Source organism: Mus caroli, chromosome 12, assembly GCF_900094665.2.
Source record: "Mus caroli chromosome 12, CAROLI_EIJ_v1.1, whole genome shotgun sequence".
Classification (NCBI taxonomy): domain Eukaryota; kingdom Metazoa; phylum Chordata; class Mammalia; order Rodentia; family Muridae; genus Mus; species Mus caroli.
The window spans coordinates 78,830,072-78,850,452 of record NC_034581.1 but is presented as its reverse complement, the minus strand read 5'-3'; the positions used below and the strand labels follow the sequence as shown (position 1 = coordinate 78,850,452).

General features: G+C 42.5%; 2 protein-coding genes across 6 annotated transcripts in view; one reads left to right on the top strand and one right to left on the bottom strand.

Annotated features, from left to right (window-relative positions):
* Lin52 (lin-52 DREAM MuvB core complex component) overlaps positions 1-14,787 on the bottom strand; it is a 97,913-nt gene extending 83,126 nt beyond the window's left edge. For 4 of the 5 annotated variants that reach the window (XM_029484447.1, XM_029484448.1, XM_021179158.2 and 1 more), the window contains exons 1-6: positions 14,516-14,787; positions 14,239-14,324; positions 9,208-9,282; positions 7,544-7,581; positions 5,862-5,928; positions 2,110-2,193 (exon numbers count right to left, since the gene is read on the bottom strand). In XM_029484447.1, the coding sequence (XP_029340307.1) occupies positions 2,110-2,193; positions 5,862-5,928; positions 7,544-7,581; positions 9,208-9,282; positions 14,239-14,269 (295 nt within the window). In that variant the 5' untranslated portion in view covers positions 14,270-14,324; positions 14,516-14,787. Of the gene's footprint in view, positions 1-2,109; positions 2,194-5,861; positions 5,929-7,543; positions 7,582-9,207; positions 9,283-14,238; positions 14,348-14,515 lie in introns of those variants that run through there. The other variant, XM_029484446.1, reaches the window with a different exon arrangement.
* Positions 14,761-20,381, top strand: part of Aldh6a1 (aldehyde dehydrogenase 6 family member A1) — a 19,847-nt gene continuing 14,226 nt past the window's right edge. Inside the window, exon 1 of the mRNA XM_021179611.2 lies at positions 14,761-14,895. Coding sequence (XP_021035270.1) covers positions 14,845-14,895 — 51 coding nt within the window. The 5' untranslated portion in view covers positions 14,761-14,844. The remainder of the gene's footprint in view (positions 14,896-20,381) is intronic.

Below are 20,381 nucleotides of genomic sequence, written 5' to 3'. Positions count from 1 at the left end.
AAGTGGGAAAATATTTTTCTCAGCAGATGATTAGACAGAATGCAGCGACTGCAGCTACAACTAGCTAGAGATGGTGCAGCTAAAAACTGTTTGGTAGCAGCATCTTCTTGATATGACAAGCATAAAGTTTACTGCACTAAAAATGGCATAGATAAGGCATTGATTTTTAAGATGATTACAGCATTTATAATCTAATGCTAGAAACAAAGCAAGGAGTCCTATGCCCCTCAAGCCCCTCAGTCATGAACTCAACAACCACAGGTCTTCTTCTCTTTATGAACCCTCGCCAGCCATAACACACTTAGTTTTAATTAATTCTGCCAAGGCATAAACTTTAATGCAAGAAATAAACCAACCAGAGCACAGCGCAGAGGGAGATGAGGATCACTAAGGGTTCTAACTTACAGTGGTCCTTGATTCCTGAAGGGATTAAAAATGGTTTTGGTTAAATAAACCCAATTTAATCAAGGCTAGAGTTGTGCCTCCAAGGTGGTGGAGCGCTTGCCTTAGACCCTAGGTCTGATCCCAGTACAGGGGTAGGGGTGGGGACTGGGGGCTGGGAAGCCAACAGCAGATGACAACAATGAAAAGGAAAGCTTAGAAATGACAATGCTGAGGTGAACTGTTGAACTTGACAGTGACAAACCAATGCAACAGTCACCACAGGTGGTGTGTGCTCTAAAGAGGTTACAAAGTTACACAGTTTTCCAAATAGTTACAAAACTGGAATTCTGTAAGGAAATTACACATCAGATTAGGAGCCTCAGGAAGTACAAGATTCCAACCACTGTACTGACAATAACCATCTCTTCTTTCATTCACAAAGTGAGAACTGTCTCTAAAATCTATTCAGATGAATGTCATATGAGAAGAGAGCTGGTATATAAAGAAATCAACTTGGAAGTTTCTTTGGTTTCTTGAAACAGGGTCATGCTATGTAGCCAAGGCTGGCCTTGAACTCCTGACTCTACACTCGGCACTCTGAGTGCTGTGGTCATTTCTAGGCATGCACCACCATACTCAGTTAAACTGTTTTTTTAAATATAAAAGCATGGACGAAACCTAGAGCCTACTATACACTAGGCAAGTACTCTAGTACTGAGGGGTACAACTAGCCCAAAGAAATCAATTCTGTTGATTTGGTGTTGGAGACAAAGCCTCATAACATAGCTCTGATTACCCTGGAATTCAAAGGTTCTCAAGGCTCTGTTTTCTGAGTATTGGGAGTAAAGATGTGAACCATGATGTCAGTATTCAAAGGAATAACTTTAAAACAAAGGGCATAAGGACGCAAGTGAGAAATTTTTTGGAAAAAAAAAAGGTTTACATTTAATTGATTTAGTGTGTGTGTGTTCATGCACCGTTGAACTTGGGTCACCAGGCTTGGCAGCAAGCATCTTTACCCACTGAGCCATCTTGCGAAACAAAGCATTACTCACAGGCATAGCTTTGTTCTTGGTCTTTCATACATCCCTCCCCTCTCACTCCAGGCAGTCTGTGTCAGACCAATCCTTCTAAACTGTATCTGCAGCCAGGACTCGGCCTGGTGGCTCAGGGCACTCTTGCTATTGCCACAGGTCCAGCACAAGCACAATCATGCGAGCTGGTGCAGAAGAGCTAGTCTCTCCCAGCAGCTTTCTTTAGGAACACCCAGAGAAGACATCCTTCCTTCCTTAGGGAATCATGAGATTCAAAACCACAACTGGATCTCTCTTCACTCACCTCCCCTAGGGCTGAGAAAAAGCTAGCAGCAGTCACAAGGCTCTAGGACTAATGGTCCAGATACACAAAAGCAAGAGTAAGAACACACTCCAGTGACATCATTAAGAGCCACAAATCTAGACAATCTCAAGGCTGTCTGTACCCCTGAACTTTTAACACACTAATGTGAACTGACAAAGTCTCTTTTCGGATTGAGCTCATTTTAGTCCTGTCATATCAATATTCTATCACATTCTGACACAAAAGGTACAAAGTTACACTGAGTTCTTACCTTCAGATGGCTTGTCTCTGCCTTAGTAAAAGGAAAATCCTATTTTCATGAGTTATAACTAGAACTCACTCTGGGATTACACACATCTAGCCCGTGTAGAGTTACTGTGTACTCACACTCATCCAGCCCCAGCTGGTAGGCCAGGTTCTGTAGGCCTCGTACCTTCTCCATCAGGTTAGCTGTGGTGAGGCTCCCCAGTTCTGAAATAAAAGACTGTATTTCAATATCACATCTCTCTACTCCTCTCCAGTAACAGCTGGTTTGGGTTGAGAGTTCTTGTAATGAACTATTTCAAGCTGGGCTGGAATGCCAGAACACTGGCGTAGCATAGCATGCAGGAAGCTCTGGACCTGATCACTAGCACAGTGAGAGGGCAAGGAGGATTTCAAGCTTAATCCCTTACTGAGTGTACTGGCTAGTTTTGTGTCAACTTGACATAGCTGGAGTTATCACAGAGAAAGTTTTCGTTGAGGAAATGCCTCCATGAGATACAACTGTAAGACATTTTCTCAATTAGTGATCAAGGAAGAAAAGCTCCTTGTGGGTGGGACCATCTCTGGGCTGGTAGTCTTGGGTTCTATAAGAGACTTTTAATTGTAAAAACACTTTGGATTTTAAAAGAGATGGATATTTTAAAGAGATTGAAAATTTAAGAATATGTAAAGACTGTGGGACTTTTAAAGTTATTTAGATCTTGGAGATGAATAAGAATGTAAGGGTTGAGGCTTACTAGTGATGTGTTTGTGTGTCACGTTGACAAGGGGTCAATTGTACTGGTTAGTTTTGTGTCAACTTGACCCATCTGGAGTTATCACAGAGAAAAGAGCTTCAGTTGAGGAAATGCCTCCATGAGATCCAACTGTAAGGCATTTTCTCAATTAGTGATCAAGGGGGAAAGGCCCCTTGTAGGTGGGACCATCTTTGGGCTGGTAGTCTTGGTTCTACAAGAAAGCAGGCTGAACCCAGGGATCCATCCCATAATCAGCCACCAACATAATGCAGACACCATCGCATATGCCAGCAAGATTTTGCTGAAAGGACCCTGATGTAGCTGTCTCTTGTAAGGCGATGCCAGTGCCTGGCAAACACAGTCAGCTATTGGATGGAACACAAGGCCCCCAATGGAGGAGCTAGAGAAAGTACCCAAGGAGCTAAACAGGTCTGCAACCCTATAGGTGGAACAACAATATGAACTAATTAGTACGCCCCAGAGCTTGTGTCTCTAGCTGCATATGTAGCAGAAGATGGCCTAGTTGGCCATCATTGGGAAGAGAGGCCCTTTGGTATTGCAAACTTTATATGCCCCAGTACAGGGGAACTTGAGGGCCAAGAAGTGGGAGTGGGTGGGTAGGGGAGTTGGGAGGTGGGGTATGGGGGACTTTTGGGATAGCATTTGAAATGTAAATGAAGAAAATACCTAATTTAAAAAAAAAAAAAAGAGAGAGAGCAGACTGAGCAAGCCAAAGGAAGCAAGCCAGTAAGGAACATCCCTCCATTGCCTCTGCATCAGCTCCTGCTTCCTGACCTGCTTGAGTTCCAGTCCTGACTTCTTCGGTGATGAACAGCAGTATGGAAGTGTAAGCCGAATAAACCCTTTCCTCCCCAACTTGTTTCTTGGTCATGATGTTTGTGCAGGAATAGAAACCCTGACTAAGACACTGAGTGAGTACAAGACAGAACCTTATTTCTTCTCCAATTTTACATACTGTTCAACAAAAAGAGTAAGGATGTCTATCATTGCAAAACACCTTGGCATTATACTTAACTTTTTAAGTGGTTTTTTTTTCCTTTAATATTTTTAAATCTATTTAGTGTGTATGTGCACACTACTGCATGTGTGTCAGGAAGCAAGCAGGAGTTGATTCTCTATCATGTGGGTTCTAGAGTGCAAACTCGGGTCGTCAGGGCCGGGAGCAAGTTCCTTTACAGCTGAGTCATCTCTCTTGCCCAAGGATCCATTTATAAAATTCACTTTTGCCTGTCATGCGTAATGAACATACTAATAAAATATGAAGAAGCCTTACAATGTGACATGTCACTGAGAAAACCTTGCAGACATATCTTGGTCATGTAAAATAGATGTCTCCATTTCTAAATTCCATGTTTTCAATTATACATAATTGCAAATAACAGCAACAAAATACTGTTCACCAAGTTCCCAATGGCAAAAAACAAAAACTAAATATAAATCTTAATTTCCCCTTCAAATCCAATTTTCTTTATTTTGTTTCCAATTAATTACACTTTCCTCCCAGATCTTTCTTACTTATTAAAATAACGGTTACTCCCCAGATTTTCATTTAACTAGCACCTGGTTCCTTGTTTAAACTAGAGGTCAGTTTACAGGAAGTCTAATGCTACATGAACTCTCACTAAACAGTCAAAGTTTTCTTAAACAAATGCTCATCATTTATTACAGAAATATTTTGGGTTATCAGGACAGTGAACCTGAGATGCCTTTGAGACACGGATTGGAAGTAATCAGCATTTCAACATGCAGACAGAGAACAACACCCTTATTAAATTTCCCCCTGAATTACGAAGGCCCTGCTAGGTGTGGTAGTAACCGCACTTCTGAAATCCCAGCAAGGAGTTCTGGGATTCCTTTGTCATTCTGCAGTCTCACCTGCATCCATCACACGGGACTTTCTTGACTGCTTCAGCTGCTTAAATAGCTCAAGATCCCTGACTTTCACCTTAATTTCAGTCTACTACTTTACCACCATCATGACTCTTAAGACTGTAAAAATAATTATTTTTAAAAAAGAGCAAAGTCATAAAATTAATGTTTTAACTTAAATTTTCATTCTGATTAAATCATTTATCAAAAAATCGTATTCACTGCTCACAGAATTCTTGATAGAAGAAACTGAAAGAACAGAAAGAAATAAAATAAATAAAAGCACTAAGGCAGTGGTTCCCAGCCTTCCTGATGCTGTGACCCTTTATACAGTTCCTCATGTCATAGTGACCCCAACCATAGCATCACTTTCATTGTTATTTCATAGTTGTAATTTTGCTACTATTATGAATTGTTATGCATAAACTTGATTGATATGCAACCCCTATGAAAAGAATCATCTGACCCTGAAAGGGGCTTCAACGCACAGGTTGAGAATCACTGTGCTAAAGGGTAGTCATTTGATAGTACTGACGGCAATATAAGGAAGGCACTTCTATTACAGTGAAGACCAGTCTTTAAAAGATCAGAGTTTAAATTTTATAAGTTTGTAAATACTGGTCATTTTGTCTCCAAAACTTGGTTTTTAATCATACCTTCAGGGCCTTCATAATTCAGGGAGGTTTTTTTGTTTTGTTTTGTTTTTTGCATTATACAAAATGTAATATAAGCATTATACAAAATTAAGTTAATTAAAAATAACTAAATAAAAGTGAAAGAGTCCATGGTGGATTCTTGAACTGGCTACGTTTCTACACATGCAAAAAGTGGAGAAAAACATTCCAGTCAGATAAAGACAGGAAAGGAGGCAGAGCCAAGCCAAGACCACTGTAGGGAGCAGTGACAGAAAAACCGCCCTAGGGTTTGTGCAAGGACAGAAATGGAAGAGGACAAGCCAGGTTTGGTGGCGCCCACAGTCCTAGGTACAGGAAGCTGAGACAGAAGGATACTCATGCACTCAGAGACCAAACTGAGCAATGGAAAGAGAGACAGTTAAAACAAAAACAAGCCAGATGGTTGTAGGGCAGGCCTTCAACCTCTGTACACAGGAGGCAGAGGCAGGCACAACTCTGTGTAGCCCTGCCTGGTCCATGACAGCCAGGGCTACACAGAGAAACCTTGTCTCAAAAACCCAAGCCAACCCAAACCAAGTTAAAAAAGAGGAGAGTAGATACCAGCATCGCATACCTTTCAACATATCAATGTCATCACGCTCTATCTCAGCCATCCATTTCGGTGGAGAGCTTGTGATGGGCTGTCAGAAAATAAAATAAGAATCATTCAGGTACATCCTTCTTATAAGAATGTATTTGTCACACAGCCTTCAGACTGTTTAAAAATCCTGGCAAACTGCAATCTCAAACATCTAGGTTTGTAGGTAGAGAGATGGCTCATTGGACAAGAGGAACTGACTGTTCTTCCAGAGGACCCAGGTTTGATTCTCAGCACCTACAACCACCTGTGACTCCAGTCACTTGGGATCTGTTGCCTTCTTCTGGCCTTCTGGGGCACTAGGCACAAATATGATACACAGACATACTTGCAGGCAAAATACCCACATACACAAAACAAACAAACAGACACAATTTTAAAACCAGGTTTCTAGGTTGAGACTTTACTCCAAAAGTCCCTGCACAAAATGCTGCTGCTCGGTTATAATAAAGATGGGCTCAGGGGACTGAACTCAGGCCATCAGGCTTGATGATAAATGTGTTTAATGTGTGAGCCATCTCACCAGTCCAGAGTTCATAATTGTATTGTAGAAATTTTTAGCATTTTAAATACCTTCTCATTTCTAAAAGTAAGCTTAAAATTATGAAAGCCCGTTTGTAAGATGGGTAGCTTTCAAGTCTAGTTGCATGTAAGAATCACCTAGATAATGCTAAAAAATAATAAATGTTAACAGACATAGTAGGATAAACAAGCTGAGCAAAGACTGGGGCAAAAAGGATGGCAAGTTCAAGGTCAGCCTCAGTTACAGTGGTGGTTTGAGGAGACTAGCTCCTATAAGCACATATACTTGAAGATTTAGCCCCTAGTTAGTGGAACTGTTTGGGAAGGATTAGGAGGCGTGGCCTTGTTGGAAGCAATGTGTCACTTGGGGGTAGGCTTTGAGGTTTCTTGCTCTACATGTGCCTGCTGCTTGTGGATAAGTAAGCTCTCAGCTGCTCCTCCAGTATCACACCTGCCTGCCTGTTGCCACATTCCCCACCCCTGCCACGATGATCTCTGACACTGTAAACAAACCCCCAGTACAATGCGATCTTTAATAAGTTGCCTTGGTCATGGTGTCTCGTCACAGCAGTTCAACAACGACTGAGACAGCTACAGTGAGATCATCTCCTCTCTCATCCCTGTGCAAAAACCAAACCCAGGTCATTAAGAAGAACTACTAGAAAAAACAGAGCTAATGAATTAAAAAACCACCACCACCATCACAGGCCAGTGTGATGGTGCAGCAGGTAGTGAGTGAGCTTGCTGCCAAACCTGATGACCTGAATTCAAACCCCAGGAAGCTAAATACTAAAAAGAGAGAACCAACTCCTACATTAAATGGGGGGGGGGGGGAAGGCTTCAGTGTTATAGTTGGGGTGAATAGAACCCCAGTGTTACATCAAGTATTTCAGATGTTTGACCTTAAAGCCTATGAGCTGAGCAAAGAGGCTCATAGGCAAGGGTCAGAATGAAAAGTGAAGCATTTAAGCAAAGAAAGCGATCATCAGCAGTTAGCAGTCTGATCATCTAAACATATTTAAAAGTCTACAGTCAAAAAAGGATTCGAAGACTATGACACTAGTCTTGAAAAAAAAGATTTGAGCCTTTTACCCAAGAGCAAACTTTGGATAACAAACAGAAGCTGTTTTACTTACACTTTTGAAAGAAGCTGCAAATTCAGCGACACCCGGTACTAAAAAAGAAAAAAAAGTTACTCATGTATGAAGCATTTGTGTTTAGGCACTGAGGACTTAAATAATAAAGAAATGCTGGATGATGATGGTGGTGCATGCCTTTAATCCCAGCACTCAGGGGGCTGACACAGGGGGGATCTCTGTGAGTTCAAGGCCACTCTGGGCTACAGAGCAAGTTCCAGGACAGCCATGGCTACACAAAGAAACCTTGTCTGAAAAGAACAAAACACAAACAGACAAACCAAAAACCTAAAAAACTGAAAACCAAAGTCTTGCCTTCAAGTAGCTTACACTCTAGAAAAGGACAGAGCATAGATTATCAGCATCACTTAAGCACTTCAGAAAAGCATCAGGTGTCTCAGGAAGATAAGAACAAACAAGCTCTCATGGGAGTGATGGGGCAGGAGAAGCTTCTCTGAGAAACCACTGCCTCCTGCTTTAAAGGGCCAGGACTGGGTCTGAGAACAGTAAGCTATCTCTCGCCTCAGTTTTAACCCCCTTTCCAGAGCTAGCGATTTAGATCAAGGATAGAGTGCTTTTCTAGCATGCACATGGCCCTGGTTTGACCCCCAGGGCTACTAATAAATAAGTAAATAAGTAATATAAATAAGCTAAACATTCTTTTCAGTTGTCCTGTTTGGTTTATTTATGCAAATGCCTCATGGATACTATCACATTAAAAAGCAAAGAAGCTAAAATTACAAAGGTAGAGGGAAATAATGTTCAATTCTGTTAACTAAGAAATACAAGCTGGGGCTCACTGGGGAGAGGCACTTGCCACCAAGCCCAACAACCTGAACTGTAGAGTCCCAGGCTTATGGTAAAAGGCCAGAATTGACTCAGATCAGCTGTCCTCTGATCTCCACACATGCATTATGGCACGTGGCTGCTTCCCTCAGCCCAATAATGAATATAATTTAACTTAGAAGAAATGCAAGCTAAACATAACAATGAGGAGTGACACTGGCTAATGAGAAAATGGGCAGTCATCCTCTTCTACATACAGGATAGCTATGCAAGGATCCTCACTGATACACTGCCTGTGAAATACAAATGAGGTAACTTAGGTTTCCAAATAGAATGTGAATATAGAAGCTAGAATATACCTGTCCACTGTAATATACATAAAACAATGAAGCAGACCTACAAAGATCAACATGGAAAGATCCATCAAATTACTTGTTTAAACAAGTTAAGCTGAAAGCTCTATACATATTACATCATCATTATGAAAACCAAAAACTCCTGTGTGATATACATAACATACCTATGTATATGCTTATCTGTACTTGTATAAAAAAGTCCAAACAAGTCTGTAATAAAATTACAAACAATATTTAACTATTTCACTAAAGGAGATGAACAATGCTTTGTGCATCTCAGTATTATCTGAAATTCAGATATATTGTTTTAAAACTATAATTTTGTTTAAAAGCTCATTATCACTTCTTTCAATGTTCTGAAAAGTTAACCACTAAGTCCCTATTTCTACTGTACATCAATCTCTTCTCTTTAAACCAAAATAAAAGTTTCAGTCATCAGATCCATGATAACACTATAAAATTCTCCCAAGGGAGCGCCAGCTCTCCTGTGTCAATTCTACTATGAGAAAAGTCAAAACTCACGCTGTTCTGGCCAAAGATCTGGTGAGGCACGGTCAAGTTTCTCAAAACTTAGCAGAGATGCTTCCAAATCCGTCCCTAGAACCAAACACCAAGATAGGATGAGAAATGCATTCATTCACATTTTATTATATTTCAATCTCAAAGAATATAACCTGAAACACTCAATTAGAAGTTCAGAGATCTGAACTATTGATTCCCTGAAAACCTATTGGGGCATGATGTAATACAAATAAATCTGATTCTCCCTCATCAAAACTCAGACTTCCACTCTATTAAAATAAGTGTTTAAGAAAGTCAGGGCTCGGGGCTGGTGAGATGGCTCAGTGGTTAAGAGCACTGACTGCTTTTCCGAAGGTCCTGAGTTCAAAACCCAGCAACCACATGGTGGCTCACAACCATCTGCAATGAGATCTGATGCCCTCGTCTGGTGTGTCTGAAGACAACTACAGTGTACTCATATACATAAAATAAATAAATCTTAAAAAAAAAAAAAAAAGAAAAAGAAAGTCAGGGCTCAGCCAGGCGTGGTGGTATATGCCTTTAATGTCAGCACTCGGGAGGCAGAGGCAGGCGGATTTCTGAGTTCAAGGACAGCCTGGTCTACAAAGTGAGTTCCAGGACAGCCAGGGCTATACAGAGAAACCCTGTCTTGAAAAAGAAAGAAAGAAAATAAATCAGGGCTCAGTGGTTAAGAGCACTGATTGCTCTTCCAGAGGTCCTATGTTCAATCCCCAGCTAACAACTGTCCATAATTCCAATTAGCACGCATGTAGTACAGAGAAATACATGCAATCAAAATACCTATACACATAAACTTTTTTAAAAATGGGTATCAGGTGGACATGGTGATTGACACATATAATCCCAGCATTTGGGAGACTAAGGCAGGAGCATTGAAAGACCCGCCCAGACTACAGCAAAAGCCCTTGTAAAGAAGAGTGTCTGCAAACCTGCCAGTCTCCCTACACTCTTCAACTTGTCTCCAGTTACAGTCAGCTAAGTGTCACTGCTCTCAACAAAGATAATCTTGACTGTAGACCACTGTCTTCAGCTTTAACAAGCACTTCAGACAGTCTTCTTGTAGCAGAAATTTCTATTTTAGACTCATAGCCAACAAGCAAGCCTGATCTAGAATTTATCTCCCTTTCACTTATTAAAAGAACACTTCACTCTGTGATGGTGGTGAATGACTTTAATCCCAGCACTAGGGAGGCAGAGGCAGGTAGATCTTTGAGTTTGAGGCCAGCCTGTATACATAGTAAGACCCAGGACAGCCGGGGCTACATAGTGAAACCCTATCTCATAAAAATAAGTAAACAAATGAGAGAAAGAGAAAAACTATACTTAATGTTAACCAAGTCTCCACATGTATGTACACACATGCACCAGTACCCATATGCATGTCTGAGTGCAGACACACACAGAAACATGCAAACTCTCCCTTTAAAGTCATAGCCTCCCTCCTGGGTATCCTGTTGTCCTTACTCTCACACCTCACACTCTGTGTGTGTGTGTGTGTGTGTGTGTGCATGCGCACATGTATATATGGATGTAATAAGTCTCAAGTAGGCACGTGACTATAAAGACCAAAAAGGATGCTAAATGTTTTTATTTTGCTCTCAGGTTTATTGTCTTTTAGTCGCTCACTAAGAAGCTAGCTAGCCAGCATGCTCTCAGGATCCAGCTGTTTCTGGGCATGCCCTCCCCACACCCACAGAGCTGGCGGTACAACCATGCCGGGCTTCAAACTCAGGTCCTCATATTTGCAAAGTTAGCATGCTTACCTACAATGTATCATCTCAGGACCTACACTCTCTAACCTATAAACCTCTTAATTCAGTCCCTGGAGCATTGAAACTACTGTTATCAAGATTACCTTTGCCAGACCGTCCCACTTCTATGTGTCCCTGCTATGACCTCCTATAGCATGAGATGCTTTCATGAAACTGCTACGCTTGTTTCCTCTTAGTGACTCCTCCTTCAGTCTGCTCCACTCAGATCTCAGACTGTGCTGGCTCTACTCTCTACAACTTCCACCATCATATACCAATGACAATTCCTATTTCAAGGCTTAGCCATCCTCCTGTCCAAGAGGTTACTTGATGTCCCTCTCCATTTGCACGTAGGGAAAACCCCTTAATAGCGCTATGTTCAAAACTCCACTTTCCCAACCCTCTCCATCTCAAGAAACTGCAATGCCACAAACCCAAGTTCTTTGAATTATTTACTTTTCGTTAGTTTACATTTGTGTAGGGTTGAGCATTCCATGGATTCTGCATCCACTGGCCTTTGCATGATGGCTGCTACCATTTCTACAGGGCTGACTTATCTCTCCGCAGAACACTCTGCTTTTGTTTGGTCTGCTCCAGGAGTCACTGTGTTACTTTTTGATACACATAAGCACATCTCTTTGTTTTAGTAGAATTAAGTTTCCTCTCAGATACAAGCATCTTCAATTTTTCTTTTTTTTTCTTTTTTTTTTTTTTTTGGTTTTTCGAGACAGGGTTTCTCTGTGTAGCCTTGGCTATCCTGGAACTCACTCTGTAGACCAGGCTGGCCTCGAACTCAGTAATCCACCTGCCTCTGTCTCCCAAGTGCTGGGATTAAAGGCGTGCACCACTACGCCCGGCAGCACCTTCAATTTGAAGAGCTGGATGCTCTCTGATTCTAGAACCTCACTTATCCAGCAAAAAAATGGCCTTGTACCACAGTCTTCCAGATACTGGCTTTTAGAAGTCCTGCTCCCGGGAGACCTCCACAGACACCAAGATGAACCCCAATTTTTTTTAAAAGACAACAACAAAAATCTTACCAACACCTTTTTTTTTTTGCTAGTAAGAAAAGGATGTTTTAGCAAAAACAAAACAAAAAACAAACAAACAAAAACAAAAATCAAACACCCAGGCTCGAGAATCTCTTTTGTTGTGAACACAATTTCTTAAGTAAGAGGCCAGGTAGAGTGGTACAGACTTTTACTGGAGGTAGGAAAGCAAGAGGATGGTGAGTCTGAAGCCAACCTGGGCGACACAGTGAGACCCTATCTCAAAAAAAAGGAAAGAATTAGAAAGGGGGAAAATCTGGTATCATTACTTTTGAATATAATCTAATCATCCTCTTTAGTACTAAAGACTGAACTTAGGGTCTTGTTCATGATAAACAAGCTCTCTACTGCTGAACTACAGTCTCACTTCTTATTGTTCATTTTCAGATTTATTTATGTGTATGACTGTCTGGTCTTCATGGTATATATGTGGAGCACATGTGTGCTCGATGCTCATGGAAGTCAGATCCACTGGAATTGAGTTGTGAGTCGTCATGTAGATGCTGGAAATAGAATCCAGGCCTTTTGCAAAAGCACCAGGTGTTCCTAACCACTGAGCCATCTCACCAGCCCCCTGCATCCTCCTCACATTTTAAGATTTATTTATTATGTACACAGTGTTCTGCCTGCGTGCACACCAGACGGGGACACCAGATTTCATTGTAGATGGTTAGGAGTCACCATGGGGTTGCTGGGAATTGGACTCAGGACCTCTGGAAGAGCACCAATGCTCTTAATCTCTGAGCCATCTCTCCAGTCACTCCTCCCTTACTTTTTAAAATAAAACTTTTTATTTTAAGTTGTGTTGTGATGGTGCACGCCTTTAATTCTAGCACTCCGGAGGCAGAGGTAGGAGGAGCTCTGAGTTCGAGGCCAGCCTTGTCTATAGAGCAAGTTCCAGGACAGCCAGGACTACACAGAGAAATCTTGTCTCAGGGAAAAACAAAAACAAAAACAGAACAACCAACCAACTAAACCAACTTTTTATTTTAGACACGATTTGCCTACAATTCCCTCTATAGCCTAGGCAAGCCTGAAGCAACAATCCTCCTGCCTCAATCTCCCAAGCTAGAATTAGAGGTCACACACCAAGGCCAGTTTTACTTTTGGATAAACGTTAACTTAAAGCCAAATTCTTTACGGCATTATTCTAAAACCTACGATTAGCCGGGCAGTGGTAGCGCACGCCTTTAATCCCAGCACTAAAGAGGCAGAGGCGGGTGGATTTCTGAGTTTGAGGCCAGCCTGGTCTACAGTGTGAGTTCCAGGACAGCCAGGGCTATACAGAGAAACCCTGTCTCGAAAAACCAAAAAATAAAAAATAAACAAACAACCCCCCAAAGGAACCCCTAGGATTAAATTAATGAAATAAGACAGAGTTGGAATTTATAATTGGGTGTGGCCCGGGCAAAGTTAACAGAATAACTATATAAACTGAGATACTGAATAATGACAGAAGAGCAATTTCAAATATTAAAGCAGAACCACGAGCAAAAGCATACGGGTATAACAAGAACACCTATATGTCACCTGAGATGACTTGCATCTTAGACGACGGATAAGCTGAATTGTTCCTGCCTTCAGCCTACGGGAACAACACATAAAGTAGAGGGGGTGACAAGTTAAGGAAGGGTTGAGAAACGTGCGAAGCGACATTAACAAGCCGAATTTTCACTCCCTCGGGACTCAGGGCAAGGAAACCAGATCCCCGCATCTCCTGCTGCCAAGGCAACGGCCCTGAACTGCCTGAACTGAGGAGACAAGCTTCTCTCTCTGCCGGCTCGGTAGAGGAATGAACCCTAGACCTCATGTCAGTCACCACTCACTTCACAGCCATAGAGCTTGAGAGATTCATACGTACCAGCTCTACTGAGATGAGAACAGAACCAACACTCCAATGGGCCTGTTCAAAAAGAAAGTTCCCTTTCCCCTCAGCAGCTCCTTCTGAACCCTCAGCATCACTGATGGGCCGGAGCGACCTGTCCTTTTTCCCCCGGATAGGGTCTCCGGTTGATGGACTCCTTCCGAGTACACAGCAAGGAGACCTGGTACTAGGCATCTGCTAGCTGAAAAGCCGGCATACCCCAAAGGAGAAGTGGGAGAGAAAGGAGAGGAGCACAAGAAAAAAAGAGTAAGGGTGAGGACAGGGTAAGTTCCCAGAGAAGCAAATAATGATACTACAGGCCAACAATCTCCAAGCCGGCTCTTACCGTCTGTGGGAGACGCCATCTTCCAGCCCATGTCACGTGACGTGGCCAACCGTCGGCGGGAAAGCGAGGATCCGCAAGCCACGCCCCTATCAGGGATAACCTATCCTTAGCTCACAGCCCGGTCCCGTTTCCCTACTTCATAGGGTAACATTTGCCTAGTCCCACCCCAGACAGCAGCCCCACCCACGGAGTGGTAGTTAAGGTGGAACGTAGGCAAAATTCTTCAAGGACCTTATTTACTTTGCTTAGCAAGGGGGCGGGACCTTGGGGAGCCTACCTATAGCCAATCGGAGTTCCCGGTTAGGGGGCGTCTTCCCTGTGTGCTTAATATGCAGTACCAAGTCGAGGGGGCGTCTCCATATTTCCGCCAACAAAAATAGGATGAAGTGAGAGAAGCCCAGAACGCTTCCACCTTTGACCAATCACCTATTCCCAGGGCTGGGAATGCTGGGTGGAGTCAGAAATTCTGACAAGTGATTGGTTGTAGGAAGTGGCCCTTCCCTCCAATGGAGAGGCTCGGTCGTGTTCTGGGCGTGGCTTAGCGGTGTTGCTTCAGGGAGGCACTGGCAGCTGAGACGCAGGGGAGCTGGGCAGAGTCGGTGAGCCATGGCGGCGGCAGTGGCGGCAGCGGCAGCAATGCGGTCCCGGATCCTGCAGGCGAGTGAGGGTGGCGACGAGCGACCATGATGTTAGAAATGGGTCCTTTCCGCCCCGTCTCTAAACCATGCTTCTGCCGGACAGACTTCTTGGCCCAGCCACTTCTTTGCAGCCCCTTGTGTTCCACCAGACCCGTGCGTCCGGGCTGTCACTTCTTACTGCCTGGCCCGGAGATTCAGTCCCGGACGGTCACGCCTGCTCCCCACTCCCCTTTACTCCTGAGCCTTTTCTTTTTTAGCTTTGACCCACCCACCTCCAGTCCAGCTCAGTCCTTGCTGTCACATGCTGGCTTGCTTTCTCTTTTTTGGTTCCTCCCACGGTCTCTCTTTCACCTCTGTACCAGCCACCTCTGTGCCCCAGAAACTCCTCCTTTTGGTCGCTGTACATAGAGTACTTTCCTTTGCCAGGAGCGTCCCTTCCCCCATCCAGTCTCTATGTGAGGCAAGAGGGGATGGGAGCTCATTAGGGACATGGAACGAGGATCAGAGAAGGAACTTTGAATCTCCTAGACATGTACCCTAGGTTTTCACATCAAAAAAAGCAGCCATTTGCTAGTTTTCACAAACATTCTGGCTTTTAGTGTTTTTCCCAAGCTCTGGGCCAAGTTAAACTTTTTCAGCGGAAGTTAAACTTTTGGAGGTAAATAAGGGCATGTTGTTTTGCTAATACTGCTTCTTTCAAAGACTAAACATTCTCCCAAACAGGTGGTAGAAAATAAGAGCCTAGGAAGACACCTTCCAAAAATCAGTTCTCAAGTGCTGACATACCCTCTTCTAGGCTGCAGTTGGAACCCCACAGATGGCAGCGCAAGGGAAGTTGTAGAGTTCCAGAAGCTGCGTGCCCGCGATCCCCAGCTTTGATTATAGCTTTCCCCCCGGTGTTTGCATCTTAGCATGGACTTAGAATCTGAGGCAAGACTTGCTCTGTTTCTGGCAAGATTCATAATCCAGTATTAAGCGGCATTATCTCTTACTCATCCAGCCTGGGCATGTCTCCTGTTGCACTTTTATATAAACTTTAATTTCTTTCTGCTCGTCAGGTTTTTAGGAGATCTACTGCAGAAATGTGTGCATGTGTTTGATTCTTGGTGGAGTCCCCAAAGGTTCAGGTTTGAATGTCATTTAATGGGACAGTGTAGAGAAAGAATGAGCTGGAGGTCTTTGGAGGTTGGCGTGACCTCACTCCCCTACTTCTATTCTGGTATCTTTTCCTAGTAACAGATAGAGCATTTCCTCTCTAGGTTTTCTATTCCCAACCTCTTAAAATCCTTTATAAAAAAAAAAAAAATCTCTCCCCTCTCGTCATTACCCCATCACCATGAGTCAATGAAAATCCTGAGGTATTTTGTCTTTTGCATAAAAGCAGAATTTCTCCTTTTTTGGAAGACATACTTTTTTTTTCTTTCTAAAAACCAAATTGTAGAAACCTCTGAACTGACTTGGAAAAAGACCAGCAATAGTTCTTAAACAATTAGTTACTGTAATCTGACACTTTGATAAAGGCTAATCTATGTGTTCATGTGGTACATGTATGCAGGCCTAGTTTTTGGAGAAACAGAGGCAGGAAAATCTCTTGAGACCTTCACAACCAGCCTGAGAAGGGAATCCTCCAGAGAGCAGGAGCGGAAATGAGGAGGGCAGTTAAATAAGAGGATGAAAGGCAACATTGTATACTGACATGCCTGAAGACACTTCAATGAAACCTAGTTATCAGTCAATGTTACAAAAAAAAAAAAAACTCAACAAAAATGCTTTCTAAAATAAAACGCAAAGCTAGAGAGGTAGCTGGAAGGTCAGGAGTGCTAACTCCTCTTCAGAGGGCTGGTGTTCAGTTCCCAGCACCCACACTAGGTAGCTCACAACTGTCTCTAACTCCAGCATTAGGGGTTCTTATGCCTTCTGGTCCCCAAGGGCATCTGTATGCATATTGCATACAATCATACATACACAAAAACTAAAAAAAAAAAATAACGAAAATAACTTTATGGTTGGGGGGGTCACCACAATATGAGGAATTAAAGGGTTGTAGCATTAGGAAGGTTGAGAACCACTGTCCTAGACAGCGAAAGTGATAGGCTAGTTTATTCAAGAATTGTGCTAGTGAGCAAAACATATGAGGTCTAACTCTGTGAAAGCTACAAGGTCCTATTTCATTTTATTGGGTACACTGTCTACCAGTGTACAAGTGAAAGCACAAAACTCAACTGGTTTGGAATGCTGAAATGACCTGATCTGTACACTTTCTATCCTTAAGGGAGAACACATGAAACAGTATTAGTAACAAATTACTGCTTGGTGACTATTCATCCCTTGATTCTGCAAAACATTAACAAGTCCTCAGTCTGTTCAAGCAATTATGCTAGGGGCAGAGAACAGAATGGTCTCCTGACCTGAAGAGACACTTAATAACTAAGCAAGCTATTATCCTAGAATGTGGAATGAAAAATGGAGGCATTTGGGTGCTCAATGAACTGCATAGTTAAGTGTTTATCCCATATCTGGGGGTTGAGAGTTCCAGAGAGAGTTAACAATGAGCCAAGTAAGTGGAATGAAACCAGCAGAATGGGTCAGCATATGTACAACAAAGAAGATAAAACATGTCCAAAAGTCTTGGGCTACCCTTGGGACAAAACTGTATAATGTCTAGCTCCAGGATGGTTGGGACAGAGAGCAAGGATGAAGTAGCGAGCAAACTGTGAAGTTCAAGAAGCAAAAGTACTATGTGGCATGCTCTGAACACCAGGGACCTTAATCTTAACTGCAAGGGCAATAGAAAGCCATCAGAGGGTTTGTTGCTATTTTATGTTGTGTTGCTAAGGAACCCTGGCTCTTGTAGACACGGGCTACTTTAAGGTTGAGGTGCACTCCCAGCATGGACGGGTTCTACATATGGGAATAATATGTATCCTTGAATAGACTGAGAATTTGTTAATGTTTTGCCTAATTCCTCTTAGAAAGACCCTATTTATTTCCATTTGAAGAATAGAAACTAGATTCAGATCATGTTAGGTTAGAAACTATGAGTTTTGTTGGAAAGCCATTATTGAATTCTAAAGAAGGGACAGAGATGGTTATCGGGCTTGAAAAAGGACAGGGTGGCGAGAGGAGAGGACAGTGTGTTCAGAGACTTGTAGGAAGATAGATGCGACTTGTGCCAAGACATGTTTGGTTTACTGAGAAGCGAAAGGGAGATGATGAGGTGACTTTCAGTATGTGCCTTGGTCAGCCAGATAACTAAAGACCATTGCGCAGGTGGGTGGGCTCTAGGAAGTAAAGCCGACAGATGGGAGGAGAGCATGATCCCAAGTAGAGGTGTGAAAATAGTTATGTGGGTGTTACCTGAAGAGGAAGATTGACTGAGGACTGCAGACCTGGGCATCAGCAGGATCCAACTGCAGTTCACTGCAGTTGCTGGGATCACTTAAAGAGAATGTAAAGAATGAGAAGAAAATCTTGGGACTAAGCCTTGGGCAGTGGAGTTGATGGCCAGAAGAGGAGAATGATCCAGCAAAAGAGATAAGGAGGGGCTACAAAGAAAAAAAGGAGGGAGGGTGAGGTGAAGAAGACAGCAGGGCATCATGAGAGACAAGTGAAAGGACTTCAGGAACAGAGAGTAATTAGCCAGTCCCCTCTGCTCTGTGGTCCAGTCTAAGGAGGACTTAGGAGGAGTCATGAAGGTTAGAACTTACTCATGAAGGTTGGAGTAGATCAAAGAGCTGTTGGGAGTTAAGCAAGTGCAGATAGTTGAGAGAAGGAACTCAGGTGCAGCATCGAAGATTCAGGGTGAGGGTGAGAACCCAGGGCTCACCGGGACTTTGTGTTGCTCTCCCCAGCTCCCTGGTCCTTCCTTGTTGATCGCCATCAAAAGAACTCAAGGGAGACACTCATAGTATACATAGAAGTGAAGCACTCTGTTGGTGGAAGTGGACAATAGCCAAGGGGAGCACTATGATAAATCCCCTTCTCAGGAGGCGAGAGTGACCAGCGGTCATAGAAACCATCAGCCCAGCGTCCCTTTACATCTTTTACTGGGATATTTCTCAAGTCAACTTTTGTAATACGTTGAACATTTTTGTTTTAGAAATACAGTGTGAGATTTAACATTATTATAATTGAGCCTCCCTCCACTCCCTGATTTTTTTTTTACCCTACAAAATAACATGTTCGTCTGCCATGAGGTACCTGTACCGTTTTTAAAATAGCCTTATAAAGTGAAATTGACCCAAAATAAGATGTACATATTCCATTTGGTAAGACATACTGCCTGTGAAAGTATCACAAGATAATAAAAATATCCACTACTCCAAAAAGAACCCTCTTAACTCTCCTAACTGCTGTCCCTTTCACCCAAGGGTGCTGACAAATCTGATGATGTTAGAGATGAGCTTGGATCCCTAGCTTTATATCGATGAATCATCTAGTGTTTCAGCTCGCTGTTTTTCACCCTTGGAACAGAGTCTCACTTGGTACCTGAGAGTGGCCTGGAGTAAATGAGGCTTCAGCTTCCTGAAGGATCTCCACCCTCATCTGATACTCAACTACTGCATTATTAAAATGTTACTGCTAACATATATTCTATAAAAATCGGTCCCATTGTGATATTTTCATACATCTGCACCTTGATTATATTAACTAATGGTGGACAGTTGAGTCACTACCAAGTTTGGGGCTAATGAAAATAAAGGTGCTATGAACATTTGTATTTAAGTATGTGTGAGCATATATTTGTATTTTATTGCTATGTGATCTGCAGTTACATTGAGTATAGACAATGTTATTTATGGTTTTTTATATTTATATTAATTTACACTGTTGTCACCACTTTCTTTAGATATTATATTAAGTACTTTTAGATTTGTAGTGACTGTTTTTTTTTCAAAATATGATACAAAAGGTTCCTTAAATTAAGACTTCCTTGGAAAGCTAGGACTTGATCTTCATGATTTATTGTCTCTATAACTTTCTGTGTCTGGGGCCTTCACTGTGTAGACTCCCAGGCTAGCCTTGAGTTTGTGGTGACCTATCCACCCCAACCCTTTTTATGAAACAGGGTCTCATAAATAGCTCTGGCTGACCTGGGACTCACTTTTTAGACCAGAATGGTCTTAAATTCACAGAAGTCTGCCTGCCTCCGCCTACCAATGGGTTAGAATTAAAGGCCTGTGCCATAGCACCTGGCCTTGTCTTTTTCTTTTAAATAAAGACTATACAGCGAAAGCTGGGGTGTAGCTCAGTGATGGAATGTTTGCATACATAAGACCCTTGGTTTGATCCTTAACACCTGGGGGATAATGGGAAGGGACAGGGAGATCCAGTCTCAGTATTTCTACCTACAACTAAACTTCATTAAAAAAAAAAAAAAGATGCCAAGAATGGTGGCACACTCCTTTATTCTTAAGGCAGAGGCAAGAGGATCTTTGTGAGTTGAAAAGCCAGCATGGTCTATATATTGAGTTCCAGAACATCCAGGACTTTCTTGAGAGACAC